Source organism: Chiloscyllium plagiosum, chromosome 5 (genome assembly GCF_004010195.1).
Source record: "Chiloscyllium plagiosum isolate BGI_BamShark_2017 chromosome 5, ASM401019v2, whole genome shotgun sequence".
NCBI classification, from domain to species: Eukaryota; Metazoa; Chordata; class Chondrichthyes; order Orectolobiformes; family Hemiscylliidae; genus Chiloscyllium; species Chiloscyllium plagiosum.
The window spans coordinates 24,459,223-24,481,139 of NC_057714.1; the positions used below are offsets into that span (position 1 = coordinate 24,459,223).

At 40.2% G+C, this 21,917-nt stretch overlaps 1 protein-coding gene across 1 annotated transcript in view; it reads right to left on the reverse strand.

The window, feature by feature from the left end:
* gpnmb (glycoprotein (transmembrane) nmb) overlaps window positions 1-21,917 on the reverse strand; it is a 42,109-nt gene that overhangs the window by 11,666 nt on the left and 8,526 nt on the right. Inside the window, exons 2-7 of the mRNA XM_043689752.1 lie at window positions 19,840-19,992; window positions 15,978-16,121; window positions 13,159-13,332; window positions 12,916-13,080; window positions 6,195-6,785; window positions 648-776 (exon numbers count right to left, since the gene is read on the reverse strand). Of these exons, the coding sequence (XP_043545687.1) occupies window positions 648-776; window positions 6,195-6,785; window positions 12,916-13,080; window positions 13,159-13,332; window positions 15,978-16,121; window positions 19,840-19,992 (1,356 nt within the window). The remainder of the gene's footprint in view (window positions 1-647; window positions 777-6,194; window positions 6,786-12,915; window positions 13,081-13,158; window positions 13,333-15,977; window positions 16,122-19,839; window positions 19,993-21,917) is intronic.

The window sequence follows — 21,917 nt, forward strand, 5'->3', positions numbered from 1 at the left end:
CTTGAAAGTGGAGTCACAGGTAGATAGGATAGTGAAGAATGCGTTTGGTATGCTTTCCTTTATTGGTCAGAGTATTGAGTACAGGAGTTGGGAGGTCATGTTGCGGCTGTACAGGACATTGGTTAGGCCACTGTTGGAATATTGCATGCAATTCTGGTCTCCTTCCTATCGGAAAGATGTTGTGAAACTTGAAAGGGTTGAGAAAAGATTTACAAGCATGTTTCCAGGGTTGGAGGATTTGAGATATCGAGAGAGGCTGAACAGGCTGGGCTGTTTTCCCTGGAGCGTCAGAGGCTGAGGGGTGACCTTATAGAGGTTTACAAAATTACGAGGGGCATGGATAGGATAAATAGACAAAGTCTTTTCCCTGGGGTCGGGGAGTCCAGAACTAGAGGGCATAGGTTTAGGGTGAGAGGGGAAAGATATAAAAGAGACCTAAGGGGCAACCTTTTCACGCAGAGGGTGGTACGTGTATGGAATGAGCTGCCAGAGGATGTGGTGGAAGATGTGGTGCAACATTTAAGAGGCATTTGGATGGGTATATGAATAGGAAGGGTTTGGAGGGTTATGGGCTGGGTACTGGCAGGTGAGACCAGATTGGGTTGGGATATTTGATTGCAACACAATTTTCAAATAATATTGCATACCCACAACTGTGATATTTGTTTCAAAGTAACCATATCTGTGAAGATTACAGGATAATCCTGAGACATCTCTTTTCTCAAGCTGCAGTGGACTGTTTGTACCATTGGTATAAGCAATTGTTGTTGTGGTACCTGGGGAGGAAATAAAATGAATACATTAAATACTACACACGAAGGACAAGCATGTTTTTAACAACACATTGGGGAGATTCTAACTGTGGGAAACAGGGGATTATTAGAGTAGAAATAGAGATAGTTGACTTACAATGATATCCCCAGAGCCTTAAACTAGGTAGTTGACATATGCACCTGAACTACGCAGAAGTGCCATTCTTTCGTATTCAAGGTTCCATGTCATTCATAGTCTCTGATGCTATTTTAACCACATACAGGGCAGAGAGCCTCATGTAATCACTCTGCTCAATCAAACCTGGCTTAAAGCAAAACAGAGACAAGTTCTGACATTATTTTGTTGGCTCAGGTAGAGCAGAAGTGCTCCTCTTTCTCTCTCTGAAAGAATAATGTGGGAAACTGCCATCCTGGGATTCTCCCAACACAGCAACTGTATACAATTTAACACTTTGCGATCCTCCTTCTCAGTTTATTAGCTTGTTGGTAAAATGTGTTTGTGACAGTAATGCCAAATATGCTGCATTTAGAGTGAAGGAGAAGCTGGTCACTGGAGTTTATTCATCCAATGCCATTATGTGCGAGTGTACCCTCCATGCATCACAGTCAACACCAACACTGCCATATAAATAACAACTATCGAAATTCCCGTTCACAAATTCAACCACTTCCTTAAAAAAAATTTTGGATTTGTCAGGCATGACATCCTCTTCATAAATCCCTGCTGGATCCTCCTAATCAACTAAAAATGGTTAAGGTTTTCAGCCACTTTATCCTTCAGCAATTTCCTGACAAAAGATGTTAAGAAATGAACAATAATTTCCTTCATCATCTTTCCTAATAAAATAACATGTACATGTTTCTAACTTCGAGGAGCAATTCCTGAGTCAAGAGGACTTTGACAGATTATATTTATGGTATCTGCATTGTTCTCACTTTTTGTTTTAATTCAAGGAATGGAAACCAATCCTGGGGATTTATCATCATCAATATCATTAGTTTTTTCATTGTGACTATTTTGTTTACCCTAGTTTTGATGAATTCCTCAGTGGAATATTGTGATGTTCCTGAGAGTGGGAAGTGAGACTAGAGAGGACAGTTAATTCAGCAATGTCAAATTCCCGATTTCAGGATAAAATTTGGTTCTGGTGGACTGACAACAGATTGTGCTTTGCAATGGCAAGTAAAAGAAATCTATTTTTAATATATTAGCATGTCATGAACACTCATTAAAATACAAATCAGAATAATTTGTACATTTGGAATTAAGCATGCAGAATAAGATAAAGATGTGCTTTCAGTTAAAGCTGGTGTGTAGCAAGCAAAGGAGTCACACTGGTGGATTTAGACTGAGTAGTAATTGGTTTCCTTGAATGGGGAGCTTTGTAAACTAAGGGAGAGGAGGCATCAATGCACTGAAATCAGATGGGAGCTGTGAACAAGGAAGAAAACATGGCTGACCATGGGAAGGAGGGCAGTGGCAGCCCTATCAAAGCTTGTGAGTGACAGAGTGAGAAAGTTGGACTACAACATTGATAGGTGGTAGTTCAAGTAGGATGTGGGGATATCAAGGGAAATATTGGGAAAGTCAATGATGAAGACCTAAGAATTTCAGATAACAAAGGGCAAGCATGACAGAAGAAGAGTCGAGGATGACATGTTGCAAGGTCAAAGGTAATCAGACTTGACAGGGGTGCAGAATGGGAGGCAGTTGCAGTGAGCTGGCTGATGGTGCCAAAGAAAGCTCTAATGTGATTCAAAATTGGTCAAAAATAAAAGGGGGTCGTGGGTTTAGTGTCACCTTTCAGGGAAAGGGCAATGAAATGATACAGCAGGAAGGCCTGTGACACCATCCAGTAGGAATGAGGCAATTGTCACTGTATAACTGCCAGTAGATCAATTCTTGCTGGATGGAAAGTGTGCATTGCTATCTCAGTGTTATTCAAATATGGATCTGAATGCTTGCCCCTGTAATGGTGGAGCCAGTGACTCCCTGTCCATGCCTCCTGCATGTTTGACCAGGATCTTTGCCTTGCACATCTAATCATTTGCTAGCTGCCATGTGATTGGGTGTGATTGGACATTCTCCCTCTGAGCAGAGACTCCAAGAATACCATTGGGTGACTTAAAATGTGAAGATGATTTTGTCCCCTGACCTTGACTCAGTATTAGTTTGCTTGGGATCTAGAAGGAGAGGGTGGTGCAGTGGTCATGTCACTGGAATAGTAATTCAGATCCCCAGACTACTCTCCTGGTTACACAGGATCAAAGCTGGTGGAAGTTAAATTTAATTTCTAAAACTGACCATGATCATTATTGTCATATTACTTTACAAATGATTTCAACCCCGACCACCATTGCTACTCCATTTGCTCAACGTTTTCACTCTCTTAACTACTGAGCTTATAAATTTGCCTATTTTACCTGTAAGACCTTTTTCTGACAAGGATCAGTATTTCCAACTCATGATCTCTACACCCACACTCTGCCTTCACTTCTATCGCTGATCTCTCTTATCTTCCCATTTCTAATTCTAGCAAAGGATCTGTACTTGAATGATTGCATGTCCTTTGTCCTTTCAGAAACTGATGGACCTGATGTGCATTATCAACATTTTTGTATTTTTATTTCTCTTTGCGCTTTTGGAATTAGATTTTTGTCTATCATTTTTGCTTCATGTGCTGCGTAAACATCTCGACCTTACTTCCTTCCCTTGTCAGTAAAAAGAACCTATTGGAGAAGTTGTAGGTCTTGCAGCTTCATGTATTCTTGTGAGGGTGGTTGCTTTTGCTGACATAGAAGCAACAGAAGTAACAAGATGTTGTAACTTTTGAGGGAACAAGGTTAAGTGAGATAAAGAACATTTGAATTGAGCATAAGCACAATCATTCATACGGTCGCCATATGTAAGAAAAATTGGAGACAGAAGGAAGACAAAAGGTAGAGGGAAGAAGAGAGCTAGAAGGAAGGAAGAAGTAGTGAAAGAGTTGGTTGAGGTTGGGAAAGGGATAAGGAAATGAGGGGGAATGTGAGGAATTGAGGAAGGTTGAAGAAGAAGCTAAATGGGAATATTTATATTATCCAACCAAATGTGATCTATCCGCTCAACCCTTCTCCACATTTATCCCAATTCCCCTTTCATCCCTTTCTTTCCTCTTTTCCACTTGCATGTTTCCTTCCTTCTCCTTTCACAATAGATTAACTTCCCATTTCCTTTTCCTCTTTCTTTCTCTCTCCTCCTCCCATCCCTCTCCTGTCAACTCCTCTTCTCCCCCTCTTTCTCCGATTCTTCTCACTACCTCTTTCCTTTTCTCCTGTCCACTGCCACTGCTTCACATCCCATTCCTTCCCTATCTCTCCATTTACCTCGAAGTCTCCTCCTTGCTAACCCCTCCGCATGTCCTCCTCTCCATATTCTTCACCCTACTTTCCTGCATCCAGTTCTGTGCTTTCTCTTCATTTCTTTCTATCTTCACACCTACTCCTCGTGTCCTTCTCTAGCTGTTTCCACCCCATCCTCCTCTTTGCCACCTCCATATTCTCACCTTTATCCCCCTTCTCTTACATTCTGTCTTTCCCATTTTCCAACTTCCCTTCACTCCTATTCCCACTTCATACTCCTTTTTCAATTATCTGTCTGAAATTCTACATACAATTATAATTTCCAATTTGTAAGAAGCATGGGTGATTGATTAGGAATATAATAGAAATGTGTTTGTACTTCCTGTTATTATAAACCACTATGTACAGATTTTTAATAGAAACTGCCTCTGTAAACCTATAGTTGACAGGCAGGAGGCTGGAAGAACACAGCAAGCCAGGCAGCATCAAGAGGTGTAAAAGTCGACGTTTCGGGTGTAACCCTTCTTCAGGACTGGGGGTGGGTGTGGGGATGCTGTAGATAAAGGGAGAGGCGGGGGCAGAGTAGTGAAGTGGGGATAGGTGAAGACAAGTAGAGGATATGACCTAATTGGTCAATGAGAGGAATGAATCCAGTTGGTGGCAGGGAGCAGTGGAAGAAGGGGAAGGGGCTAGGAAGAGAGTCAGGGGATGGGAGGGAGGTTATTTGAAATTGGAGAGCTCAATGTTCAGTCTTCCAGGCTGTAGGGTGCAGGTAGAAGATACAATGTTGTTCCTCCAATAGGAGCTGTGGTTTGTTTTAGCAATGGAGGAGGCCAAGGATGGTCATTTGGAAAGGGAGTGGTTGGGGGAATTGAAATGGGCGGTGACTGGGAGGTCCAGTCGGTCCCTGCAGACCCTGAGTTTATACTTGGTGTCCCCGGTTTGGAGAAGACCACATCGGGAGCACCTGATGCTGTAAATGAGGTTAAAAGAGTCACCACCCATTTTAATTCCCTCAACCACTCCCTTTCCAACATGACCATCCTTGGCCTCCATTGCCAAAGCAAACCACAGCTCCTATTGAAAGAACACTTTATCTTCTGCCTGTGCACCCTACAGCCTGGAGGACTCAATATTGAGTTCTCCAATTTCAAATTACCTCCCTCCCCATCCTCCAACTCCCTTCCCAGACCCTTCCCCTCCCTTCCACCAACTGGATTCATTCCTCCCATTGACTAACCAGGTCATACCCTCTACCTGTCCTCACCTATCCCCACACCTTACACCTTGCTGCTGCCTCCCCCTTTATCTGCAGCTCCCCCACACCCAGTCCTGAAGAAGGGTTACACCTGAAACGTCGACTTCTCCACCTCTTGATGCTGCCTGGCTTGCTGCGTTCTTCCAGCCTCCTGCCTGTCTATTTTGGATTCCAGCATCTGCAGATTTTTTAAAATTTATAAACCTGTAAGCACATTGGTCTGCCTTGGGTGTGCTATAGTGTTTCCACAAATAAGTTAACTTGAACAATGCCCACCTAAAAAACGGACAAATGATTCATAACAGAAACATAAACAGCAGATGACAGAATAAATGATTTTAAAACAGAGTCAGAATAACAACTACATGTTCAGTTTCAATTATTCTGTATTTTCTAATTCTGCTTTATCTGACGTTTTGACATTTGTTCTTGAGTCCCCATGTACAACACTTTTGGAAATAAAGATAGGTAAGTACATGCAAGTATCATAAACAATTGAAAATATTTGGAAATTTCAGATTTCAAGGAGATTTTCCCAGCTGCCCACTGTATCTTTGGCAGAAAAGCTGTGTAAATGCTGGCAAAACGGTGTAAATGTTTACACAGTTTTCCCAGCATTTCTGTGTTCATCCTCTAAAGTTGCAGTAGTCTGCCAGGAGATGTTTATCTTCTCACCGGTGTCTCAGAAACAAAATAACATTTTAATTTTACAAAAAAATTTAATTTTAAAAAAATTCAATATTAAAAAGCATTGTGTTAAACATTTGACTGCATTACTCCCTCTTGGCACTGTATTGTAAAATAAAAAAAATCAAACATACCAGTTGTAGTATCTGCATTGGTCACAGTGCTCAGTTTAGTTGCAGAGCTCTGTTCGGTGGTAGGGCTCTGTTCGGTGGTAGGGCTCTGTTGAGTGGTAGGGCTCTGTTCAGTGGTAGAGCTCTGTTCAGTGGTAGGGCTCTGTTCAGTGGTAGGGCTCTGTTCAGTGGTAGGGCTCTGTTCGGTGGTAGGGCTCGATATAATCGTAGTGCTCTGTTTGATCGTGGTGCTCCAATCGGTTGTCATGCTCCCTTTGGTTGGAGTGCTCAATTCAGTTGTAGTGCCCTGTTCTGTAGTTGGGCTCAATGTAGTTGGTATAATGGAGCTACAGGAAACTAATAGAATTGCCTCAACAATCAATTTAGGTTTGAAATTCCCTGAACTAGTGAAGTTGTGTAGAACAGTTGGACTTTTTGATAAAAGCGCATGTCCATCACCAAAATCCCAACTATAGGATATGGCAGCATTTTTCAGATATTCACTGGGATCATGAAGTTTAACTTCAAAGATAACATCTAAGTCCTTGATGTAGGTATTTTTTGTGGTATTGCGATTGTTTTTTTGTGAAATGTGCACATATGTTGGAATATGATCTGAAAAAAAATCATATTTTGCAAAGTCACATATCCTTTCCAAATTTGAAATTCTCACAACTTTGTTTTCTGTGACAGTTAACAGTATTTAGATAGGAAATACAGAATGATATTACCCACCAACACTGAAATTCCCTGCCCTTATAGCCTTGTCAAAGATTTTCGTGACCTTAAGTCATAGGGTCATAGAGATGTACAGCATAGAAACAAATCCTTCGGTCCAACCTATCCATGCCGACCAGATATCCCAACCCAATCTAGTCCCACCTGCCAGCACCTGGCCCATATCCCTCCAAACCCTTCCTATTCACATATCCATCCAAATGTTTTTTAAATGTTGCAATTGTACTAGTCTCCACCACTTCCTCCGGCAGCTCATTCCATACACATACCACCCTCTGTGTGAAAAAGTTACCCCTTAGGTCTCTTTTATATCTTTCCCCTCTCACCCCAAACCTATGCCCTCTAGTTCTGGACTCCCCGACCACAGGGAAAAGACTTTGTCTATTTATCCTATCCATGCCCCTCGTAATTTTGTAAACCTCTATAAGGTCACCCTCAACCTCTGGAGCTCCAGGGAATACAATCCCAGCCTGTTCAGCCTCTCCCTATTGTTCAAATCCTCCAACCCTGGCAACAGCCTTGTAAATCTTTTCTGAACCCTTTCAAGTTTCACAACATCTTTCCAATAGGAGGAGAACAGAATTGCATGCAATATTCTAACAGTGGCCTAACCAATGTCCTGTACAGCCGCAACATGACCTCCCAACTCCTGTACTCAATACTCTGACCAATAAAGGAAAGCATACCAAACGCCTTCTTCACTATCCTATCTGCCTGTGACTCCACTTTCAAGGAGCTATGAACCTGCACTCCAAGGTCTCTTTGTTCAGTAACACTCCCTAGGACCTTACCATTACGTGCATAAGTCCTGCTAAGATTTGCTTTCCCAAAATGCTGCACCTCGCATTTATTTGAATTTAACTCCATCTGTCACTTCTCAGCCCATTGACCCATCTGATCAAGATCCTGTTGTAATCTGATGTAACCTTCTTCGCTGTCCCCTACTCCTCCAGTTTTGGTGTCATCTGCAAACTTACTAACTCTTATGCTCACATCCAAATCATTTATATAAATGACGAAAAGTAGAGGACCCAGCACCAATCCTTGTGGCACTGGTCACAGGCCTCCAGTCTGAAAAACAACCCTCCACCACCACCCTCTGTCTTCTATCTTTGAGCCAGTTCTGTATCCAAGTGCCTAGTTCTCCCTGTATTCCATGAGATCTAACCTTGCTGACCAGTCTACCATGGGGAACCTTGTCAAAAGCCTTACTGAAGTCCATATAGAACACATCTACCCCCGCTCTGCCCTCATCAATCTTCTTTGTTGCTTCTTCAAAAAACTCGATCAAGTTTGTGAGACATGATTTCCCATGCACAAAGCCATGCTGACTATCCCAAATCAGTCCTTGCCTTTCCAAATACATGTACATCCTGTCCCTCAGGATTTCTTCCAACAACTTGCCCACCACCGACATCAGGCTCACTGGTCTATAGTTCCCTGGCTTGCCCTTACCACCCTTCTTAAACAGTGGCACCACATCAGCCAACCTCCAGTCTTCGGCACCTCACCTGTGACTATTGATGACTCAAATTTCCATCAGAATATTATCTAGTAATTCTAATGGTTTCATTTAATTATTCCTATTCCTTTAATTTTATTTTCATACAAATTTCTGATTACCTTTCAGGGTAATTTTGGCTTGATGTGATTGTGTAAAGCAGGTGATAGCAAATCAACAATCTATTTTGTAGTGACGTCAATGGAAATTAAAATTAAGGGACAGATATAAATGGAGAGGCATTTGCCATCAAGCTAGCTTTTGACCAAGTGTGACATCAAAGAGCTCCCATAAAATTAAGTCACAAGCTATCGGGGCGGACAACATCATTGATTGAATTAATACCTATCACAAATGGAGACAGTTGTGGCTGTTTGAGGTCAATCATCTCAGTCCCAGGAAATAATGCTGGAGTTCCTCAGAGTAGATATTTTCTCCATCAACCTATTCAGAGATGTTATGACATCTTCTGCAGCAGATGGGACTGAATTTGGGTCTCCGAGCTCTGAAGCAGGAATATTACCACTGTGCAAAAGAGTTCCTAGTTCCTCAGAGTAAAATATTTTCAAGTCAACTTTGCAGAGATATTACTACATACCTTTGGAACAGGTGGAACTTGAACCCCAAGTTTCAATGCTCAGATGTAGGGGCATTACCATTGACATGGGAGTCCCAGTTCCTCAGAGTAGATATTTTCTATATCAACCTGATCAGAGATGTTAAGACACCCTTCTAGAGCAGGTGGCACTTGAACCCATATCTTGGCTCTGAATTAGAGACATTACCACTGTTCACAAGAGCCCGGTTCCTCATATGTCCTAGGTCTAACCATCTTCAGCTACTTCATCAATGATCTCCCCTCCATCAAAAGGTTAGAAGTGGGGAGTTCTGTTAATGATAGTGAGAAAGCTTGTAGCCTTACATGCGACACATCTGTGACAGGATATGCAGGAAAGTGCTTAACACCAGCGGAGGGGGGCACTGTTTAAGAACAATTAAGGACATCTGTTCGTAGAGTCAATGGATCGGTGTGAATAAAGTGATAACATTTGTTCACTTGTGGAATGGGTGGCAATACTTCCTTTTGACCCTGAGGGATGGAAGCTGCACATATTTTATAGTTGGACGTTGGATAACTCAATTATATTGAAGACTCTTAACAAAACTCATACTCAATAGGAAAAGAACTTGTAATTTAATAAGCTAAGTAGAATATACACGTAATCCTGATACATTTTCATGTATACCACACAGAGGAGATTTGAACTTATGAAGCTCAAATTGGTAAAGTACCTATTCGAAATGGCTCAGGGAATTTTGACTGTTCTGGAGTGTGAACGTCATATTACCCTTACAAGCTAGGAAAACACAAAGGCTGAAACTAACACGGTAAGAAAGTTGGAAGATGTTCATATGTGTGACAGAGAGAAAACATTCTTCTATAAATTACATTCACTGACCTAAGGCTTCAAGGGACACAGTGAGAGGGAGAGACAGGTGGAAAAGTTAACTCTTTTGTGGTCTGATTTGAGTGTACACTTGCTTGTCATGTATTGAATGATTGTGTGTTGTTCCCTGGAGCTCATGATTCTGGAAGGTTATGAATTGAATGTGCATTTTGGAAATCTAAGATGATTTTTTTTTATAAAGCTGTTTTGTAGGATAATGATACAGGGCATGTGAGCTGAGCGAAATTACCTCATGACCTTTTCCACATAGTTTAGATAAGTCTCTCATTATGCTGTACTGTTAAAAGGGAGCTTATCTAGCTAAAGGCAATTGGCCATTTGGCCTGGCTAGATCAGGGTTTCCCACTTTGATGTGCATGGAGCTTAATTAGTCAAGCATACTCAGACCTGTCAATTACGTTTGTTTTCCTCTACAAACGTTTGCCATTTTATTGTTGCTTATCTGGTTAAGGACATGTGGTGTTTTTGTAATCTCAGTACCAATTTCTGTATAAAGACAGCTTATTTACAGCAACAAGGGGAGTAGCCTGAGAGAGCTCTTAGGGGTAAGAGCTGGCGCTGCTACTCTGCTAATGGTTTTAAAACCTTAGCTCAAGCTTGGCGTGTTGGTATCTACGTTATAGTATAACATTGATGCCATTGGTAAATAAAGATAATAATTTAAACTAAGCTGTCTATAAGAGTTTTATATTCCAGACTGCCAGAGAGTACGATCTCCGGGATGAACCAAGAGAGGCTTACAGGTCGAGTCCATCAGGGATTCCCTGAGCTGTTTTGAATAGGTACTTTAACAATTTGTTGCTGTGAGCAGGGTTCCAACAAGGGATACGTGTGAGTGAACTTGGAAAAGAAGAGCTTCACCTAAAGGTCGGACTTGACACCAACGGGGCCACAAGGTAAGGTTATACCTTCGTTACTCTCGGTCTGCATTTTTGTGTGCTTGTTTCCCTCATTTCACTCTCACGTGCCCTGATGGACCACTGAATGAGATCGTTTAAATAGGCACTAAAAACAGAAACCTTACAAAGGTACAAGACAATAGTATGAATTTTGTGAAGGTATACAATAAATTGGATAAAAATGGGTGCGACCCTGGATAAGATAGAGGGCAAATGTCCCTTGTCAGAGATAGTGAGTATGTATCCTAATTACGAGAAACAATTCAGGGGAATATCGGGTGCAGCTACCAAACAGAATAAGGACTGGCCTCTGGGAGGGAGATATGATCTAAATCTACTTATGAAAGTTGAACAAAGGCACACAGTTTCATATGTAATAAAATGAGACTGATCATACCCATGTGAAGTAAGCTTCTAGTTTGGCTGAAAAATGGTAAGCAACATTTGAGTGAGGCAAAGACCATCTACTACAGCAGAGAAGCTGAACACCTCTCCTCAACATTCAACAGGACTTACTATTGTTGATTCACCTATCATCAACATTTTTTGGGCAAAAGGGTGAATGGGTGTGACAGTGCCACTGCTGACCAGAAACATAACTTTTAATGGTCATATTACTACAGTGACTACAGGATCTGGTCAAAGATTAGGAATTCTGCAGCTTTTAACTCATCTCCTGGCTGTTCAAAGCCTTTCAATCATCTACAAAGCACGTCAGGTGTGAGATTAAAAAAAATTCCTAACATGCCTGGATGAGTTCAGTTCCAATATTCAAGACATTTGATACAGTCCAGGACAAGGCAACCCACTTGGTAAGAATACAATATGCCACTCCTTCCAAATCTGTCGGACTGTGGTAGCAATGCATACCATCTGCAAAATTGTTGCAGCAATTTACCACGATTTCGTCAACAGCATTTTCCAAATTCACTCTCTCACCGAGAAGAACAAGGGCAACAGATACATAGGAATATCAGTTCTGAAGAGGGATCACTGGAACCAAAACATTAAATCAGGTTTCTGTCCACAAATGCTGCCAGACATGCTGCACTTTTCTAGCAATTTCTATTTCTGTTCGAAGGAATATGATCCTTGACTTGGAACATTATTACTGTTCCTACTGTTGCTGGATGAATATCTTGGAGCTTCTTTCCTTAGAGCTTTGTGGAATGTGCCGACGCTATACAGTCTGCAGTTGTTCAAAAAGCCAACTCATCACCAATTGGGATAGGTGATAAATATGATCTTACAAATGATACCCACCTCCCATGAGCAAATGTAAAAAGGAGTTGCCAATTCACTTTCACAAATTGTAAATTACAGTTTAGCATAAGAAAAGGTGTAAAAGCATTTAAACCTTTGAATCTATTTCACTATTCTATATGATCACGGTTTATCTTCAATCTCACCTCCAGCTTCCCCAACAAGTCCCACTTCCAAATCTTCCTTTGGCATTCAAAAATGTATCAATTTCTACCGTAGATATTCTCAAGAACACAGCATCAACAGCCATTTGGGATACAGATTTACAAATATTCACAACCCTTGGAAATGAAAAAAAATCTTGATCTCAGTTCTAAATGACTGATCCATATTCTGAGACTTCATCCTTAATTCTTGGCTCATCAGCCAGTGGAAACATCTTCCCTGTGCTGACCATACTAAACTCCTTAAGAGTTTAAAATGATTCAATGATATCTTCTAAACGCTAGGAAATATTAGCCTGCTCAAATCAATCTCTCCTCATTGAACAGTCATTTCTTACAAGGAATCAGATGAGTGAATCTTTGTTGCACTCTGTTCAGCAGGTATATCCATTCTTGGATAAGGAGACTAAAACTGTACATCTCATTCTTAGTGGAGTATACATGCTGAACAAAATGTATGAAGTGGCCCTGTACCATAGTTTACAGCTTTTTCATAATCATCACACAAGGCCTTATAAATATTACAAGCTTTACAAAGTTAAATGAAAAGACATACATCCTCACAACTAGTGCCTCAATTTTATAAAATTGCAATTTGCTTTACACATTCCTCATAAGTATGAACACCAGTTTGTTTCCATTTTTTTGTCAGGGTACCAAAACTGCTGAAACTACTGATCAATAGATGGGTTATCCCAAACACAATCTCACCTGTAACCGTGTATGGGCCACTTGCTGTTGCAATTGGAATGTATTTTTTTCTATGGTGATCTCTTCGATAGACAGACACAGTCATCATATGGTCACCCAGTGTGATGTTAGTCGTATTGATAGAAAGAGTCATACTGGATCGCCCAATATTTTGATAGTATTGGCCTATATTTAAAACACATATGGTCAGCAAAGCCTTTAAAGAAATCTCTTCACATTTGTAGGAAATATTGTTATACCAACCTTGGGTATGCCAAATATAGACAAAGTTCTTATGCCTCCAATCCATATGTCTAGGAAAAGAATGACCATCTGGGAAGACATTATATTTGGTAAACGTGGTGTGGTTAAACCAACCATATTCATCAATCCAGGAACTCCAGTTATATACATATTGCCCAGGAAAGAATGAAGATGCTAGAAAATAATCACTGGCATTAGTGACTAAAATTGGAATCATATTTAGAAATGTACATTCTCCTTCCAATAAATGATCATTATTTGAAGATACTATTGAATACATGCAATGGAATACATGCAGAAGATTTTAAAATTGTCATTGCAACAGATCAGAAACAAAATAACAGATTAGAAGAGTGTTTTATATGTCAGAATTATGTGGTATGTTTGGTGAATTAAGACTCTACTACATTGTTTAGGATATTATTTATATAAGAAATATGGCAATGTGAAGGTTGCCCATTGAAGACTACAATGTACACAAAAATTGGTCTATCAGATTCATAATGTCCATATTATTCCTGGATACTGTATATCTAACCAATATGGAGATAACCATCTTAAAGTACATAATAACCTGAAAAATTGTATAATGCTCAATATATTCATACATATACCATTGATCATCTTACTTGCAGCAGTCCCATATTTGGAGAAATTGGACATGCCATTGGATGGAGTTCTCCCACTTCTGAAGAGCCAACTGGATCTTTCAATTTCAAATTTGACTGGAACATTACTTGCCAATGTAGGAGATGTCACAATTGACAATAGTTAACCTGACTCATGGATCCATGCTGCTACTGACATGAGAAGTGAATGGCAAGTCACTAAGGCAGCTGTTGTCTTGAGATCAAGAAACGTCTCAAGCTGTCCTCGTGGGATAACCTACTACTCTAATCATAGGGTAATCTCTGTTCATGCACAACATTTACTCGAGTTTCAGCATTAAAACAACAGTCTTCATCACTTCAATCTGTAATCAAGTGCTCAACTAGGTTCAAGGTCTATTAATTAATGTTAATCCTATCTTACTTTGATTGAAAATCTAAGTCCCTCAAATCACATAACTTATTAGCATCATTTAGTTCAATTTATCTGTCTAGGGGAATATTGTGTTAGAATAATTTGTAACAATATCAAAATGGCGTATGATAAAAACGTATTTACGATTTTTATTTCAAAAATTGGCTTTTTCGCTCGTGACTGGAGGATGCAGCAAAGGATGCGGAGGTCTTGAGCCCAAATTCATGTTGATGCATTGCTTAGTCAACGCATCATGGTGATTCTTATCATAATCCCAGCGTTCAACTGCTTACGCGATTCAGAGTTGGAAGATTGCTCCTTTAAGATGCAGCATTTAGGATCACTGGGGAAACCAGTGCTGAAAAATCCTTAATGCCTCAATAGACAACATATTGACGAGTTAAGGGAGAGGGGGAAAGAAAAGGACGGAAAGGGAAGCACAGGAAAGAATAATCTGTCCTCACCAGTAGTGTGTTTAGAGACACATAAAGCGTTTCATCATGTGGAAAAATGGCAGCTGAACACACGGGTATTCGAGTCCACAACATCCATAGATGGCCTCCCTGCCTGCCATCAATTGAGGTCTTTAGACAATTAAAGACATCTTTAAGAGCCTCATATTCCATTGTTATCGGGAAAGGGGTTTCCTGCTTCAAAGGGAACCCAGAAGGCTCTGTCCCCTGGGAGAGTGTAGGAGGGGACGGGAAACCACTAACAGCCACCCCATTGGGCATGTTGTCCTTCATGCAATCCTGATACAGTGAAACTCTTCCTGCCATTTACCACCTGCAGCCAGATCATTCTGCAACTTCATTGGCTGTTTGTCGAGGTCCTCTCCAGTGATACTATTGAGGAATGGCTCCGGGTCTTTGATTAGCCAGGTAGGCAAGATCTCCCGTAGGGTCATGATCCCAGGGAAAGGGTCACTAGTTGTCTGTCAACTGCCTGATAGGCTTGTGGTTTAGTGGGCACTCTCCAAATAAGGCAACATGGATTTCATACCAGCTCTCCAGCCAGTAGACCAAAGCCGATCACTTCCTCAAAGTTTCACCAAAAGGAACAGGAGTAGGCGTTTAACCCCTCAGGTTTCTTCTGCAATTCAATGAGATTGTGGTTGATTTGCATTTTAACATCACATTTCTGCCTTTTCTCCATAATTTCTTAATACCTTCGGTTAACAAAAATCTATCAAATTCTGTAATTATCATATGATTGCCTAAATGTTTCATTTTACTTGATTTACTTTGGTTTAATTGGTCTGCCATTACCAGTTTTAATGTTCTCTTCTTTTTAACTGATGGTATTATATTACCTACTTCCTAGTGCCATTGTTCAACTGATCTTTTTAATAATGCAGCAAAACCAACCTATGGTCAATTTCACTTGCCCAGAAGTCAACAATTATGGTTGAAAGAGATTTGTAGTTGTAGTTGAGTGATTAAGGAAATTCATTGAGGCTTCCAAAAGTTTAGAACTCTTCCATAAATGGCAACTGATATCAGCAATGACCCAATCTTCAACAATACTTTCCAGCTGAGCCACCTACTCTTCTCTACGGATTGCCTTCTTCATGAAAGTGAGACACAAGGTTTTATATGCCTTGGCTTCATTATTTCAAAGCAGAACCCAGCATTTATCACTTCTTGAGTGTCCAATTCTGTGCACACTTCAATTTCTATCCTTCTCAAATTACACATAATAGTGCAAATAGATTATGTAAATGATTGAATTCACTGAATTTGATCAATGGAGGTTTATCCTACATAGCACACATGCATATGCACACAAAGGTTTACCATTTTTGCAGTTTTTGTCATAAACGATATCACCATTATCATCCTCTTTTTGACATTTAGGTAATTTAAGCACCACGTTAAAAGTTACATTCGCTCTAACCAGTGTAGGCCCATCATTGCCCAAGTGGGCGATGACCTTTCCTCCTGAAAGAGAAAACAAATGAATTGAAAAAGGGAGAAAACAGATACTTTTTGGTATTAAGCATAATATTTGCTCAGAGATATGGTTCAAACTACAAAATAATAATTGAAACTATAAACTGAATTTCAAAGAATATATTCACCATCAATAGTAAATAGAGGAAACCTTCTCACAGTATCCCATGGAAAATTAAAACGTTTTGGAATTAATTACAAACATTAGCATCAATAAATTATTCTATTTTATAATGCGAGGGACAGTGCCTGTTCCGAGATAAATCAAGTTTTAGCATTAACGGTTAGTAAGTCAGAATTTTCAGTTTACTGTTTTCAATAAAATTTAAGAGGATTATTACTAATGTAATTATTCCTGCCTTTGAAGAACTGAGATATATATTTTAGGATACTGATGCTATCCTGCGATCTAAGAACTCAGGGAAGGAATTGATGTTTTGTTCCAGAAAATAGAGCAAAGTTTCAAATTTTGTAGGATATGTTCTGTGCCCCAAGCATGACTGAAAAATGTGCAATACTATTTTGGTCTTGTATAAATGTCAGATCTTTTGCATATGCTAATAGTGACGTTCCAATTTATTTTGTATAACACCTGAGAAATTAGACTATCCCATGCTGTTCACATTAAAATTTCCCTGCACGAGTGAGGCACAAGAACTAGCTGCTTTGATTTTCTAAAATGAGGAACCAAGAGGAGAAGGAAATAAATTATTGGAATGTGTTGCCCAAGGCCCAATTTCAAGCTGATGTCACTATCCTGGTTGGGGCCTTACTGCATCCACAGTGTTAATTCCTAGTCTAAAAATTGGTTCAAATGAATTTCTCCCCATGATCTCCAAGCTACTGAACTAATTCTAAAACAGTCATACAAACTTGATTTTATCCAAATGTAACAATTTAGCCAATTGTTTTATTATTAATCCAGAGAGATTAATAATATATACTTGATCATAGATTTAAGTTATTGACTTAATCCGATGCCTGCAAATATTTACTGCATAAACTGAGATGCGTTTTATTGTACTTAGTTGATTTTTAAAAAAAGTTTAGAGACCCTTTAAAATTTCTTTAGGCAATTGCACGCATGCAGTAACTTAAAGGGAATGACTTGAGTAGTACTTACATGGAAATGCTCATGTTGATACCAGCTAAGGGCTTAGACAAAACACTGAATATAAATGGTATTTGCTAAATCACCAACTCAGATACTGTAGGCTTTATAAAACATAGATCAAGCATCTGAAAACTGGACATCCTTAAGGAACAGTGACCCATCAACAGCAGCAAAATTGTATTAAATTACAATCTGTAACATCACAGCATGGTATATCATTCACTCTACCAGTCCATCAGACCAGGGGAGATTGCAAGAGGACATGAAAGGAGAATCACAGGCATATCTAAAAAAAATCAGGTTTCAATGAGGTCTACGCACATGGTAGGCTATGGAAGCAGTATGCAACAGACATGGCAAAGCAATCCCACAATGAACAGATCATATTGCACTCTGCAGTCCTGCCACATTAGTCATGAATTATACTAAAAAAAGGAGGACGTATAGTGAATATCTCCAAATTCAACTATGTGGTAGCCCACTTTGAGAGTACGAAAGGCAAGACTGAAGCATTTGAAACTATCTCTAAACAGAAGTGCTAAGGAGATGATTCATCCCAGTTTTCTCCTCAAGTTCCAGCATCACACATAGTATTCTTCAGCAATTCAGTTTACTCCAAGTGATATCAAGGAACTGGACACTGCAGAAGCTTTGGGCCCTGATAATATCACTTCTGAAATCCTGACATCTCGTGTTCCAGAACTAGCTATGCTCCTAATCAAGCCATTCCAAAATAACTGCATCAACAATGTAGCAAATTGTCCATGCTTGTCTTCTCTATAAAAAGGAAAAAAAATCTAACTATGTCAGTTACCACCCTGTCAATCTACCATCAATCATGAGAAACATGGTGGAAGGTGTCAAGAGGCAATGATTCATCAAGATGCTCAATTTGAATTCAGTGAGGATCACCAGGCTCCAGGCCTCATTATTGATTTGGTGCAAGCGTGGACAAGCAGATAAATTCCAGAGGTGAAGTAAGGGTAATAGCACTTGATATCAAGGTAGTGCTTGACTAAGTATGACATCAAGGAGCCCTAGCAAAATTGAAATGAATGGGAATCAGGAGAAAACCACTCAATTGATTAAGGTCATAGCTTGAACAAAAGTAAGGTGGTTGTAGTTTTGGAGGTGAATCATTCCAGCCTTAGTATATCGCGGAACTCCTCAGGAAACTTGCACTCAATTTCAGCTTCATTAATGACCTTCCTTCCACCCTAAGATCAAAAGTGGAGATGTTCTCTGAAAAGTGCACAGTGCCTTTTGCAATTCCTCAGATACTGAAGTAATCGATGCCACATGCAGCAAGACCTGGACAACAATCAGGCTTCATCTGATAAGTAGCACATAGTATTCACTTCATACAGAGCTATATAACGATTACCTCAAATGAGTGAGAATCTGTCTTCCCTCTCCCCCCCCCCCGCCAATGATCAGGGGCATTATCATTACTGAATCCCCTATCATCAACAATCTAGTTATCACTGTCCAGAAACTTAACTCAGGATCAGAATCCTTACAGTATGGAAATAGGCCCTTTGGCCCAACAAGTCCACACTGACCCTCCGAAGAGTAAACCACCCAGGGCCATTCCCCTACCCTATATTTACCCCTGACTAATGCACCTATTCTACATATCCCTGAATATTATGGGCACTTTAGCATGGCCAATTCATCTAACCTGCATATCCGGAGCACCTGGAGGAAACCCACACTGACACAGGGAGAATGTGCAAACTCCACACAGGACAGTCGCCCAAGGCTGGGATCGAACCTGGATCCCTGGTGCAGTGAGGCAGCAGTGCTAACCACTGAGCCACTGTGCCGCCCCAAATCAGCAATAGAAATACCATAGCTAATACAGCACTTCAAAGACTTGGAATTCTGTGGAGAGTAATATATCTCCTGACTCTCAAAGTCTTTGTACCATCTCAAGGCACCAGTCACAAGAGTTATGGAATACTCTCCATTTACCTGAATGGGTGAAGCTCCACCAGCACTCAAGCAGCTCAATACTATCCAGGACAAAGCAAAGGTGAACTGTCTTGAAATGCTGCAGTCAATGAACTGTAGATACTATTTAATCAAGTACCCATCCACTAACTTAAACATTTAGGTGTTCCACTTCTGACACACAGTAGCAGCAGTGCCTTCTATATCTTGTACTACAACAAGTGGCCAAGGGTCTCTCAACAACACTTTCCAAACTGAAGAACAGTACTACCTGGAGCATACGGCAGCTGATGCAAGAAAACACCATTGAATTTACCTTTAAGCCATACATCATCCTGAACTTTATCATCATTTGTTCACTATTGTTATGTTAAAATTCTGGAACCCCCTTCCTAACAGCACTATAGGTGCTATAGGTGTACCAACAGCACATGGACTTCAGGACTCAAAACGCTGTTAATTTTGAATTTCTTGACGGCAATTAGGATGGTCAACTAATATTATCCTTTCCAGCCACACCCAAATCCCATGAATAAATTTTAAAATTCTCTTTTAACTAAAGAGAATTCAAAGACCACCTGGACAGAAGGAGGGCCTGCAGTACAAATACTTGGATAGAGATTTCCTTCTGGTTCTTACCTTTCCAGCAGTTTTTCCATCGGATGTCATTTCTCTTCCACTTGGGATAAAGTTTCTCATTCCAGGCATTATTGTTAGGATGCCAACCAGCAAGGTGGCCAGAAAGCCGTGAAAGCGATAATTTGCTATCACCAGTGAACGCGTCTTGGAAGCCTGAAAACACAAACGCAACTACTCATCAACTAAGATGAGAAACAAGTTTGTTAAACAACTGCCAGGTAAATGTACTATGGTAACATCATCCAACGACATTAAATATTCTGTGAATGCTCTCCATTCTTATATCTGCTTAACAATTTTTTAGGTTTTTTTTAATGACTGAAGCAAAATGTAATTAGCATTATAGAACTACAGACTGATTAAAGCATTGAATGAGGTTATTCAGCCCTTCATGTTCATGTCAGTTTTCTATTAAGAGGAACTATTAGTCCTACTCTCCTCCCCTTTCCTTGTAGCCCTGTATCTTTATTCATGCAGAAGTTTTTCCAGTTTCCTTGTGCAAGCCATGATTGAATCTTCCTCTAGCACACTCTCACGTAATGCATCCCCAATCCTAACCATGCATTGCATTGTCATGTTTGGTTCTTTTGCTACTCAACTTAAATTGTCCCTGGATTCTCAGCCTATTCATTTTCATCTTCCTTCCCTTCCAATAAATCGCAGTTTCTTTTTGCAAAAATATACTTTATACATAAAACGTATGAAGATACATTACACAACAGTTCAAATTTTACACTGCATTGCTTTCAATACATTATGAGGTACTCTGAGGTACTTTACTACACTTCCTATTCTGTGTTATATTTACAACGTGTATTTACATTTCATGTCAAATAAGTTTGGTTGCACACAGCCCAAGGGCTTTACAATCCCTCAGGAGAGAGACCTTAGTCATGGTCTTTCTTCACTGGGCTTTTGCAGCAGCTGCCCTAAGCTTCATTGCATCCCCAAACATTAGCATACAACCCTGGGCCCTCGAATATTTCTTTGTTATTCTCTTATAGGGAGAGACTCATATTGTATCTGGTTCTATGAAAATCTACTTACATCAATTGTCCTTCCTTAAGCTGCCTTTCTTCATGTGGGAATCAAGTGTTATGAGCAGACAAGGGGAATCAGTTCCCTTCTCAGTCTGTTACAACAAATACCTTCATTTCTTTTTAGCACACAGCTATGAACTTTAATTTTAACTCATTTAACTAGACCAAATTTAAGGTGCCAATTCCAAGGTTTTCTTGATTAAAAAAAGCATTAACCTACAGCCCTGAAATAATAATAAAACACGACATCAAACTCTCATAAACCTAGCTAACAAGTTTACATGAGGAAAGGCAGCAAGTGTCCAGTTTAAACAAAAAGATAATAACAAGTATGCTTTAACAGTTCTTCGAGTGAAAGCTGAATGTGTGACTCATTTGCTATTTTCTTGTTTCTCACTAGTGGTGAAATTGTGCAATTCAGTTCTTGGTGCGTGGGTGCCTTTAACATGCCATTTATTTTGAGAGGTGTTTAGGCAAAGTGAGAGTGAGCGAGAGGTGGTGAGGGAGAGCAAGCCTTCCTGTTCTGTTGTTATGAATCAATTTTCTTCTCTCTTTGCTCTGCCAGCTAACTACTGAGAAATGATTCGTTTTGATATTCCCAGAGTCTGGCTCTGTTGTCTTTCCAAGCTGAATAATCCAAAGGCAGAAATGAGGATTGCAGATGCTGAAGATCAAAGTAGAGAGTGTGGTGCTGGAAAAGCACAGCAGGTCAGGCAGCATCCAAGCAGCAGGAGAATAGACATTTCGGGCATAAGCCCTTCATCAAGTTCCTGATTTTTGAGAGAAGTAGGGAATTTTCAACCCTCCCTCTTAAGGGAAGGGGCCGACTGGACAATGTATCTGCATATGTGTGTTGTTCCAACTGTCCGTATTTTACATCGTATAAGTCTGTTGAGAGGAGTAGTGCCCATCCCTGAAGCCAAAAATGTGGTGCTAGAAAAGCACAGCAGGTCGGGCAGCATCTGAGGAGCAGGAGGATCAAAGTTTCAGGCAAAAGCCCTTCATCAGGAATGGGGCTGGGAGCCAAGGGGTGGAGGG